This window comes from Ictalurus furcatus, chromosome 15, assembly GCF_023375685.1.
Source record: "Ictalurus furcatus strain D&B chromosome 15, Billie_1.0, whole genome shotgun sequence".
Lineage (NCBI taxonomy): Eukaryota > Metazoa > Chordata > Actinopteri > Siluriformes > Ictaluridae > Ictalurus > Ictalurus furcatus.
Window position 1 is genome coordinate 9705113 of NC_071269.1, and position 13068 is coordinate 9718180.

The 13068-nt window shown below is 41.2% G+C and overlaps 1 protein-coding gene across 8 annotated transcripts in view; it reads left to right on the forward strand.

Annotated features, from left to right (window-relative positions):
* The window catches only part of znf512b (zinc finger protein 512B), a 171645-nt gene that overhangs the window by 151854 nt on the left and 6723 nt on the right, over positions 1-13068 (forward strand). For 7 of the 8 annotated variants that reach the window (XM_053643634.1, XM_053643637.1, XM_053643636.1 and 4 more), the window contains exon 9: positions 3992-4312. The exons of the other annotated variant lie outside the window; for it this stretch is intronic. In XM_053643634.1, the coding sequence (XP_053499609.1) occupies positions 3992-4312 (321 nt within the window). The remainder of the gene's footprint in view (positions 1-3991; positions 4313-13068) is intronic. 8 annotated transcript variants of the gene reach the window in all.

Below are 13068 nucleotides of genomic sequence, written 5' to 3' on the forward strand. Positions count from 1 at the left end.
CTTGGCGTGAAAGGTCACATCATTGATCTCAGACTGGGACTTGGCATGGGAGGTCACCTCATCAACCTTTAGCTGGAACTTGGCGTGGGAGGTCACCTTGTCGACCTCAGACAGGAACTTGGCGTAGGAGGTCGTCTCGTCGACCTCAGACAGGAATGTGTCTTGGGTGGTCGTCTCTTCGACCTTGGACAGAAACTTGACTTAGGAGGCCGTCTCTTCGACCTCGGACAGAAACTTGGCTTGATAGGCCCTCTTTTCGACCTCAGACAGTAACTTGGCTTGAGAGGTCATCTTTTTGACCTCGGACAGGAACTTGACTTGGGAGGCCCTCTTTTTGACCTCAGACAAGAACTTGGCTTGAGATGCCTGCTTCAGGCGTGAGCAGAACCTGGTTGGTCATGTCAACTGACTCTGGCCTGAGCATAACTTGGTTGGTCGTGATGTCGGTTTCAGGCGTGAGCAGTACCTGGTTGGTCGTGACGTCAGTTTCAGACTGGAACTGGGCTTGAGAGGTCGTCTCGTCGACCTCAGACAGGAACATGTCTTGGGAGGTCGTCTCTTCGACCTCAGACAGGAACATGGCTTGTGAGGTCGTCTCTTCGACCTCAGACTGGAACATGGCTTGGGAGGTCACCTTGTTGACCTTTAGCAGTAACTTGACTTTATACTGGAGCTCTGGGAAGGAGGTCGCCACATTGACCTCCGACTGGGGCTCAGGAAGTGAGGTCGCCACGTTAACCTCCAACTGGAGCTTGGCAGGTGAGACCACCTTGTGGGTCTCAGGTTGGAGTTCTGGGGAGGAGGTCACCACATTGACCTCAGACTGGATATCGGCAGGTGAGACCACTCTGTGGGTCTCAGGTTGGAGTTCTGGGGAAGAGGTCGCCACGGTGACCTCCGGCTGGAGCTCGAGAGTAATTGGAATAGTTTTGAGGGCAAGATTGGCCAGTTATGGCCGGACTGTATCCATCCAACGTGGGAAGGTCCTGCTCTCATTTCTTGCAGCATAGCTCATAGTCTTAGAACAGACCTAGTTAATCAGTGGCAATCCAGAGCCAGGGCCAAGGAGCAGACAAGCAGGCTAAACTGACTATCTGCTAGCTGTGTTGAGTCATCACTCAGGTTCTACCATATTGAGACTGTGTATGTTTCCCAAACTAAACAAAAATGTAGAAAAACTCAGAAAGTTTGTTTTAGTGACCTAATTAAAATAAAATTAGGTCATACCGAATGCACAGCCAACACCTTTTATCTGAACCATACGACTGTTACATATTAGTTTACTTGCATCTAAATTGCTATTATTGATCAGGAGTTTAATGTACTTTGTTTATCCAAATGTGTGTACCATTAAATGAAGCTAGTCCTCCCAGATTCAGTTATATACACTCACCCTCCACTTTATTAAAAACTTGCACATTCAGGCAGTTACAGTGTTGCTTCAGCATTTGTGAACCCTTTAATATTTTCTATATTTCTTCATAAACATGACCTAAAACATCATCAGATTTTCACACAACCCCTAAAATTAGAGAACTCAATTAAAGAAATGAGACAAAAATATTATACATGATCATCTATTTATTAAGGAAAATTATCCAATATTACATATCTGTGAATGGCAAAAGAATGTGAACATTTGCTTTCAGTATCTGGTGTGACCCATTTGTGCAGCAATAACTGCAACTAAACATTTCCGGTAACTGATGATCAGTCCTGCACATCGGCTTGGAGGAATTTTAGCCCATTCCTCAGTACAGAACAGCTTCAACCCTGGGATGTTGGTGGGTTTCTTCACTTAACTGCTTGCATCGGGTCCTTCCACAACATTTCTATTGGATTAAGGTCAGGACTTTTACTTCCAAAATATTAATTTTATTTTTCTTTAATAATTTTTGGTAGAACGACTTGTGTGCTTATTGTGATTGATTTGCTGCATGCCCCAGTTTTTCTTGAGATTCAGTTCATAAACAGATGTCCTGACATTTTCCGGTATAATTCAGAATTCATTGTTTCAATGATGGCAAGTCGCCCTGATCCAGATGCAGCAAAACAGGCCCAAACTATGATACTACCACCATTATGTTTTGCAGATGGGATAAGGCAGTGGTTTTCAAAGTTGGGGCTGCCAGGGGACGCCCGGAGGGCCTCAACAATTTGGTGTGAAAAAAAATTCTCACTCTCAGACAACCACACACATACACACAATCAATTCCTAATGCAATGTAATGTAAAGATGTAAGATGTAATTATTAATTAAAAAGGGGGGGGGGGATATATTCAGAAGTCTGTATTTTTAATGTGTTTTAAAGACATCTTGCAAAATGGGGGCCTCAGCCAAATGTTAATGCCATTTGGGGGGCCTTTCTCTGGAAAAGTTTGGGAACCCCTGGGATAAGGTACATACTGTATGCTGGAATGCAGTGTTTTCCTTTCTCCAAACATTTAAACCAAAATGATCTATTTTGGTCTCATCTGTCCACAAAACATTTTTCCAATAGCCTTCTGGCTTGTTCACACGATCTTTAGCAAATGCAGACAGGCAGCAATGTTGTTTCTGCAGAGCAGTGGCTTTCTCCTTGCAACACTGCCATAGACACAATTGTTGTTCAGTGTTCTCCTGATGGTGGACTCATGGAGATTAACATTAGCCAATGTGAGAGAGGCCTTTAGTTGCTTAGAAGTTACCCTGGGTTCCTTTTTGACCTTGTGGACTATTACACGTTCTGCTTTCTGCTATCTACACGATATAATTTTCTGCTCTTTAGAGATTTTTTTTGTACCTTTTTCAGCCTGATGAGCAACAACAACTCTTTTTCTGAAGTCCTCAGAAATGTTTTTTGTTTATGCCATAATACACTCCAAACAAATGTTGTGAAGATCAGACTTTGATAGATCCCTGTTCTTTAAATAAAACATGGCACTCACTCATACCTGATTGTCATCACATTGCTTGAAAACACCTGACTTTAATTTCACCTTCAAAATAACTGCCTATCTTAGAGGTTCACATACTTTTGCCACTCACAGATGTGTAATGTTGAATCATTTTCCTCAACAAATAAATGACCAAGTATAATATTTTTGTCTCATTTGTTTAATTCTTGTTTATTTAGCTCTTGTTGTCTACTTTTAGGACTGTGAAAATCTAATGATGTTTTAGGTCATATTTATGCAGAAATATAGAAAATTTTACTTTCAAGCACTACTGTATCTAATCAGGCAATCATGTGGCAGCAGTGCATTGCAAAACATCATGCAGATACAGGTCAAGAGCTTCAGGTAATGTTCACATCAAAAATCAGAGTGAAGAAAAAGTATGATCTATGTTACTTTGATCAGGGCATGGTTGAAGGTACCAGAAGGACTAGTTTGAGTATTTTAGAAACTGCTGATCTACTGGGAATTTCACACACAGTGGTCTCTATATTTTACACAGAATGGCACCAAAAAAACAAACAAACAAACAAAAAAAAACCTTTGAGTGAGTGACAACTCTGAGGGTGGAAACACCTTGTTGATAATAGAGGTCAGAAGAACAGGAACAAGAGGCTATCATGGGCAGAGGCTCACCCAAACCTGACAGTTGAATATATATAAAAAAATCATCTGGTCTTTTTCCAGTCTTCAACTGCCCAGTTTCAGTGAGTAAAGTGGATGGGGTGTGTGCGTGTGTGTGTGTGTGTGTGTGTGTGTGTGTGTGTGTGACGAAATCTATTATCTATGATTATGACAATATTTACTTGTTACTCATATGTTACTTAAGGGTAGTTTCAGATGAGGAAGTGGCAAATTCCCCCTCTGCATAAAGTGGGTTTAACAAATTAGTGATTGTTATTGATTTTGTTAAAAGAAACTCACCAATCTAAAACTTAATACCTTTGTAACCTTTGGAACTAAAACCTTTGTAAATATGTGACAATTGGACCAACCGTTCTAAAATTATTGACAATTAAGCACACTTAAATTGAACATAAATTCCTCTTTCCAGGCCCCGATCAGTGAGGAAACTGATTTGGATAGTGTGAAGGTGGATGAGAAAGTGCAGTCTCCCACTGACAAGACAAAATCAGATCCAGCCAATATGAAAATAAAGAAAAGAATGGAGGAGAAGAGAGAGAATAAAAAGGATGAAAGTGTGGAGGCTGAAGAGGAGTTCTTGGACCTAGAGCGCACTCCCAGTGGCAGGGTGAGGAGGCGCTCCGCCCAGGTAGCTGTATTCCACCTGCAGGAAATTGCAGAGGATGAACTGGCCAAGGACTGGGCAACCAAACGTCGCATCAAAGATGATCTTGTCCCTGACATTAAAAGGGTGAGGATAGAGAAGGCTGTTCTTTTATACATTTACACTTACATTTCAGAAAACCATTCACAAACATATAATAGCCATAGAGAGTTCTATGCTTTTTGCAAAATCCTTGACCACTAGATAAACTATGTTTTCAAATGTATTTATTTAGCCACTGTTACCATTATTATAAAAAATGATTTTATTAATTGCCTTATAGAATTATTTTATTGTCAGATAACAGGTCTATGTTTTTTCTCACTTTTTGAATATTAGTTAACAGGGATTAATTTGAGCTCTGCAACTCGCATGGTTACATACACTATATGACTGAATGTTTGTGGACATCTGACCATCACATTTGGAAGCACACAATTGTATAGAATGCCTTAGAATGCCATAGCATCACAGTTCCCCTTCAATGGAACTAAGGGGCCTAGACCAAATATGCTCCAGCATGCCCCTGTGCACAAAGTGATGTCCATGAATTTCTTTATCTCACTAATGATTTTGTAGCTAAATGGGCAAATCCCAACATCCACGCTCCAAAATCTGGTCTAAAGCCTTCTCAGATGAGTGTTGTCATGTCGCAAGACGTAAGGGAGTAGAGTACGGAAGCAAGTGCAGGTAAAGACCTATTTATTTAAGGGCAGGCAGACAAATCCAAATCGTAATCCAAAAAACATAGTCAAGACAGGCAAAGAGTCGTGCAATCGGCAAACAGACATAAACAGGGCGGAGCAGGAATCAAAGTCGCGGTCACAGAAAACAGGGTCAAAACACGAAACAAGAAACATGAACTAGTACTATGAACTGGGAGTGGAAAAACCAGCGTGGACTAAATGAACTAATCTAAAGTTTAAACTAACTAAATCTATCAAGGAACATAACATTAACAACGTATCTAACTATACTAAATCTCTCTCTAACTGCATTAACTATATCTACTATAATATTCCGTGAGGTGTACAGGGACGCGAGCGGTATATATCCTGAATATAATCAGCGCTAAGCGCTGGCAGCTGAAAATAATAAAGCCACAACACTGAACATCAACCAATGACAAAACAGGGAGGAGACAGAACAGAAACAAACAAACGCACGTGTCCACAGTAAACAATGTCACGGTTGTCAACATCCGAAGAGCATGCGCTCGTTGAGCACTCGTGCACGTAGCTCGTGCATGCGTGCGCCCCCTCATCTCTCCAAGCGCTGCCAGAAGGGGAGAGCATGACATAACCCCCCCCCAAGGGTGCTCCTCCCGGAGTGCCACAAAACAATACTCTCCATTGGCAGTCCTGGCCCCCTGGGCAAAATGTCCCCAGCTGAACCAGGAGACTGCGCAGCATCCTCAGTGGAACAGAAAAGCAGAGCGACGTCCTTAGCGGTGCAGGAAAGCAGAGCGACGTCCTCAGCAGAGCAGGAAAGCAGAGCAACGTCCTCAGCGGAGCAGGAAAGCAGAGCGACATCCTCAGCAGAACAGGAAAGCAGAGTGAAGCAGGCTGAAGTTGGTTGGCTGTGTCAGCAGATTCGGGCGTGAGCGGGACTTGGTTGGTTGTATCTACAGACTCTGGCGTGAGCATAACTTGGTTGGTCATATCAGCAGACTTGGACTTGAACAGAGCTTGGTTGTCCATGTCAACAGACTCGGTCGCGAGCAGAACTTGGTTACCCGTGTCAGCAGACTCAGGCGTGAGCAGAACCCGGTTGTCCGTGTCAGCAGATTCGGGTGTGAGTAGGACTTGGTTGGTCATATCTACAGGCTCTGGCGTGAGCATAACTTGGTTGGTCCTGTCAGCAGACTTGGACGTGAGGGGAACTTGGTCGTCCGTGTCAGCAGACTCAGTCGTGAGGGGAACTTGGTTATCCGTGTCATCGGTGTCAAGTGTGAGCAGAATCTGTATCAGCAGACTCCAGTGTGATCAGAGCTTAATTCGGGCGATCGGCAAACAGGCATAAACGGGGCAGAGCAGCCATCAAAGTCGCGATCACAGAAAACAGGGTCAAAACATGAAACAAGAAACATGAACTAGTACTATGAGCTGGGAGCGGAAAAACTAAATGAACTAAATGAACTAATCTAAAGTTTAAACTAACTAAATCTATCAAGGAACATAACATTAACAACATATCTAACTATACTAAATCTCTCTCTAACTACATTAACTATATCTACTATAATATTCCGTGAGGTGTACAGGGACGCGAGCAGTATATATCCTGAATTTAATCAGCGCTAAGCGCTGGCAGCTGAAAACAATAAAGCCACAACCCTGAACATCAACCAATGACACATCAGGGAGGAGACAGAACAGAAACAAAACAAAGGTGGTTTGTGGTTGGTGTGATGGTCAGGTGTTCACAAACATTTGGTGAAATATTGTATGTAACCATGGTTTTATGAGTGAGTGAAGCATTGCCTGGACAGCTTCCTTTGAAACTAGTGAAGTTTCCTTGTTTGCTCATTTCTTTACTCATCTCCTGTGCTAATAGCATATAGTCATCTCCTTTTGATTGTAACCTCATGTGTAGCTTATAAATGCCCCCCTTTTTTCAAGCCATTCTCATCAATTCAAGTGGCCCAGGTGGCACGACTTGCTAGACAACATTTACATTTAGATTTATTGACATTATTTGCATTTGGCAGATGACTTTTTCCAAAGTGACTTAGAGAAGTGCTTTTTAGTCTTGATCAAAACATATCCTCATGCTAGTTCACTATGTCAGGAACTAAGAATATCATCAGGCTACAATCCCTGTTGGGGAGGTTAGTACAGTATAATAAAAATACAAGACAAGGATAATTTAAGTGCTTCCATGATTCCTTCTATCTTGACTAGAGCCCCAGTCCAAGCTAAACAGAAGCAGCCCCATAGTGTGGTGCTTCCACCACCATGCTTAACTGTGGGTATGGCATTCCTTGGGTAGCTCTATATACTTCAGAATTAATCCTTCTATTAGCGGTCGCATAATCAATAAACACCAGTGACCCAGTTCTATTGGCAGCCATACATGTCCATGCCATAACATTTCCTCCACATGTTTGACAGATGATGTGATATGCTTTGAAACATCAGCTCTTCATTTCCTTCTCCATGCATTTCTCTTCCCATCATTCTGGTACAAGCTAGTCTTGCATCAGAACTGCTCAGGCTTTTTTTTTCCTTCAAAAAAAAAGTCTAATCTGGCCTTTCTGTGCTTGAGTGGTACCAGTGGTTGCTTCTTGAGGTAAACTGTCTGTATTTACATTCATGAAGGTGTCTCTTGATTGTAGACTTTGACATGCAAGATATGCATACTTTCTCCAGAGTGTTCTTTACTTGGATGTAAAGATGGTTAATGCAATATTTTTTCTAAACCCCTTGAATTAAAGCTGACTGTCTACACTTCAATCACATATTGATTGCTTCATTTCAAATCCATTGTGATGGTGTCACTGTCCAAATACTTTTGGACGTATACTGACTGTAAAATGGTGTACACACTTGTCCAATCAAACTATTGTAGGTTTTTTCTTTTTCTTTTCCCCCCTATGATATTTCTATTTGTTCTTCACTTGAATTTTGTTGGTTGCTACAGTCCCCTCTGAAACTATTGGAATGGCAAGGTCAATTCCTTAACTACTTCATACATCTACTCTTGGTATTAGACTTCAGTTTCATCTGTGAAGACTGCATTTGTTGTTAAAGTTAAGCTAATATGAAGATCAGATAGCTGTTTATGGGAGAAAAGAAAGCCATTTTGAATCTGAGAAAAGAGGGAAAATCAATCAGAGGCATTGCAAAAACATTGGGCTTAGCCAGTACACCAATTTGGAATGTCCTGAAAAAAGAAAGAATCCACTGGTGTACTGTGCAACAGACACCAAATGGGCCGGCCAAGGAAAACAACAACAGCTGACAAACAGCTGACAAACCAATCATCAGCAGTAAGAATCGGAAAGCCAGATTGGAATACGCAAACACATACAGAGATGAGCCACAAATGTTCTGGAACCAAAATTAACCACTATCAAAGTGATGGAAAGGCCAAAGTGTGGAAGAATGTATCTGCTCATGATCTAAAACATACAAGCTCATCTGTAAAACATGGTGGAGGTAGTGTCATGTCTAAAATTACCAGTGGTCTGATCAGATTGGACACACCATTTACTGTACATATTCTGTGTGCAGCTACACCAGTGTAGCCTGTGATGTATCCTGCTGTATCTACTGCTATTGTGGTTTCTGAAACCCTGCTTTGTATGAATAGTGTGATGGCTAGATATCTTTTGTTTAAAAAAAAAAAAAACTTGGTCTTTTGTGTGAGTCACTAAGGTGAATGAATCAGTATTAGCCACTGTCACACATCCAGTTCAATAAGATCCATTCAGTGTTATTCAGTTCGAGTGGGGGACTTCCAGCATTTGAGTGCATGCAATATTAGTATTGGCTACATGATTAGGCTGTACATTTGGGCAAACCACTCAACTGAACAAATTTAACGGAATTGAATCAATTAAATTGATTCGCTGAACAGACTTCTGTACTCTGCATTCCAATGCAGTAAAAGTACTCAGTCATTTTCCATGGGTCTGAATAGCAAATTGTTCTGCCCGCTTCTGTTCCTGAAACTGCAACATTGCAAAGGAGGTTTATCTACCAAGTGGACTCTGCTGCTAGTCCTGCTTCACAGCTGTCCAGATGCAGCTCCTACTGCTCTGGCCACTCTTCCTTTGTTCTTTCCTTTCTTTTCTTGATTTCTTTATTTCAATCATGGAAGTACAATGCAAGTTTTAACTTGCTTTTAGTTCATTTAAGTAAATTTTATACCAGTTTTTAACATCACCACCAGCCACGTCACCACCATCTGCCAGCTGTTTGGGATGCCACAGGCTATCGCAAAGAATAGCTGAACTTCTGGAAAGACTTTCCTCTTTCCACTCCATTCAGAAGGACAAGGAATTATTGGACTTGAGGCTTGCTACTCAACTAGCTGATACAACAGCAGCTGTTGACATAAATGTCCTGTGGGATACATTGGGAGCCAAGCCAAAGCTAATTCTAGCCTCTACCTCAGGACCAGCGAATAACAACACTTGGACTCTTGTTCAGGGAAAGAAGAAAGGGAGTAATAATAATAGCAAGGAGCCTTCCCTATCCAAACAGGACATTATGCTTGAAAACAACACCAGCCAGGTGGCTTAACACCAAAGCATGGCATACTCCTTCAGGGAATCATGTTAAGCAGCCTATGCAACCTGGGATCACCAACACTCAGGCCACCATGCGCAAGGTGACTGGTACTTGCTATGTGAACCACATTAGCCAGCAAAGCATTAACAATACTAGCTGAATTGTTGTGCATCTGGACAAAAATATAACCAAAGAAAACTACATTTTGATCACCAAGCAGCACCTCCTCAGCCCAAACCACTGTTCATTGGGGATGTGGCCATCAGAGACATAAGGAGTATTTAAAAAAATTTTTTAAAAAAAACAAAAAAAACACACACACACACAAAAAACTATCAGCTTTTCTCACATCAGTGGGTGTAATATTGTAACAAAAATACTGCAGGTTTTATGTGACTTGTCCCACCATGGAAAAAAATCATTGTGCATGTTGAATCCCATGACATTTGCAGACAACAGTCTGAATTACTGAAGCAGGAATGTAATCACCTGCTAGATTTTTTGGACTTCTCCCCTAAACAAGTGTTCATGTCCAATACCAACAGTGCATAGTGGAATTGGCCATTTCAGCAGACTGTTGTCATTTAACACCTGACTTGCCTCTGCATACGCAGATTGAAAGAAAAATTGTATAGACAATTTCAACATCTTCTGGAACTGTGGAGAACTGTTTAAGGCAGATGGGCTTCACCAGAACATCACCATAACTCCAATGTCTGGCAGGGCATCACCCATCCTCAGAATACACACAGAAGTAACAGAAACATCGACAAGCTGCAGAACAGAACTATGGAGACAGGCGAACGGCTGAACAAACTGAACAGTCAGCACTCAATCTCGCTCAAGCATGCAACTAACACCATTCAGATCTGATCTGGTGGAAACCTTGCATTTTCAGATCATTCCGGTCAGCATTAGTGTTTGAATAGCATAGGAAATTGCAAAGAGCTAACACATCATCATGTACTTAAAGCTGCTGTACTGAATGTCTGCTTACTGACAAACAAGTCTTTTATTGTTGCACAGTTAACTGAAAATTACAGTATTGATTTTTCTTTTTCTGACAGAGACATGGCTTGATAGTCATGGCTTGATAGTAACAGTATTCAAGTGTTTAATGAAGCCCCATCTCCCCATGTCTCCTATGTTTGTATACATAGCAGTGATCACCCCATTCTCATATTTGTTTTCTACCATCCACATACACATCATGCAGATATTCTTGATGAGTTTGGGGGAAATGCTTAGAAGGCTTTTAACTGATTTTGACTGTTTTAAATAGTGGAGATTTAATATTCACATGGATGTGCCCACAGATCCTATGACCGCTGAGTTTGTTAGTTTGCTCAACTTTTTTGTTCTTATGTGTCACTCATAAGCATGGGAATAATCTAGACTTATTTCTCAAACTCCATTAATATTCATGAAAATAATACAAAGTTCCTCTTCACAACCATAGACCAGCTGGTGAATCCCACCCCAATATCTCATCTGAATTTTTCTTCGCTGCCAAATGTAATGAGTTTGCAATGTTTTCAGTGAAAAGATGGAATAAGGAATAAGGATGAACATAGCTAAATAATAAGGATGAACATAGCTAGCAATCACACTATTGGACTGACTACCCTGCCAGCAGTCAGCTATACTAATAGCAGTAGTAACAATAGTAGTGTCCATGCAGTTGAATTATCTTAATGCAAACCATCTTAATGAAACACCTCAGTCTTGCTTCCTGGGCCTGTCACATCACAGAAACAGTATTTCTCAAAGGTATTAAATGAACGAGAGTTAACAGAGACACAGGAAACCTCTCTGTTCTGGTTTTGATACATCTAAGTGCTGCTTTTGATACAATTGATCAGGAAAATTCTACTTGATTGACTGCAAAACTAGGTGGACCAAGCCTTAGATTGGTTTATATCACATCTAAGTAGCTGGACCTATTATGTTTGACTCTTGGGGTTTTGCTTTTCAACTTCTATATGCCTACACTTCCTGGCTGTAGCAACAGGGGCGTGGTCAACCGTCAGGCATGGACGGAGAGGAGGCGGAATGAATCAGTAGGTAATGTGACAATCCTCACCTGTGTCTGATCATGGCATGTTAAATTATTTGTGCTTTGTCCCTTCAGGGAAGAAAATGAGAACAGCCTGAAACAGTGAGAGAGAGGTTTCACATAACGCACACCCACACATGCCAGAGCATGAGCTTGGAAAGTGTTGATGAACTTGAGCGAGGCAAAATCCCCAAAATATTGGGACAGTTTTATTTTGCTTTTTCAGTTGAGTGTTGAAAGCAAACTGAGATGTGCTAGTGGGAAAAATAAAGGAAACCTGAAGCTCTGTTAAAGTCTGTTTGTCTCCTGAGTCCTCCTTAACACCCACCTTCACACACCAGGGTCTACACTGGCATAATTAAGAAACATAACATTGGTTATCACCAGTACGCAGATGATACCCAGCAGAATGTCCTTCCTCTGTGCTTTGCTTCCAATAATGATAACTTCTATCTTCTCTTTATTTAAATGTAGAAAATTGTTAAACACCTACAGCCTTCTTTCACCTTTGTAACATCTCAAAGGCCTGGAACATTCTGGTCCCTGCAGACAGTGAGAAACTTGTGCATGCCTTTATCATAATCAAGATTAGATTATTGTAATGCTCTTTTATCTACTCTATCAAAGAGCACCATTACATACATGTACCACGTTCAAAATGGAGCTACTAGTGTCCAGACCCACATGAAAAAGAGGGATCACATTGCCAGCATGCCAATCACTCCATTGGTTTCCTGTGTCTTTCAGATGTAGGGGGCCAAGCACCAAAGGTGTGTAGGCACGCTATAGTTATTCTACCTTTTTCTAATTATTATTTTTCTTTTTCTTCTTCTGGCTAGGGTGTCTGTGACAGCCAATAGAACCGTCTGGTTAAAAGTTGTGAAATTTGGCAGACCGACTGGGGAGGGTCTAAGCAACATTCTGACTAAATCCATTGCAGGGCACAATCACATACACATTCCCACACCCATTCATATACTACGGGCACTTTGGACATGCCAGTCAACCTACCATGCATGTCTTTGGACTGGGGAGGAAACTGGAGTACCCGGAGGAAACCCCCGTAGCACGGGGAGAACATGCAAACTCCACATACACATATGGTCATTGCTTTTGAATCATGTGTCCAAAATTTAAGATTATTTCAAAAACTTACAATCTAAAAATGATTACATCTCCATGTTTTGTCCAATCTTCCACAAATTTGGATTATATCATCTTGAGACCTGTCTGAATAAAAGTTATCAAAGGAATTTTGATATTCAAAACTGTTCTCCTGTAATGTGCTGGAAAATGCAAAAAACAAGATGTGAGGATATATCTCAGCAATGCATCTACCTATCATAGTGAAACTTGCCCTGTAGCATGCCCTTAATGTACCCAAGAAGTTTCGTGACAGCACCACCTTGTTGACAATACTGTAACAACTTTTTTTTTTCTTTCTTTATATCTTCACCAAATTCACAGTTAATTTTTGCTATAATTCCCTGGAGTATGCTGAAGTGAATGCACACCAACATCTGAAATTTAAGTGTCGACCTGAAATACCA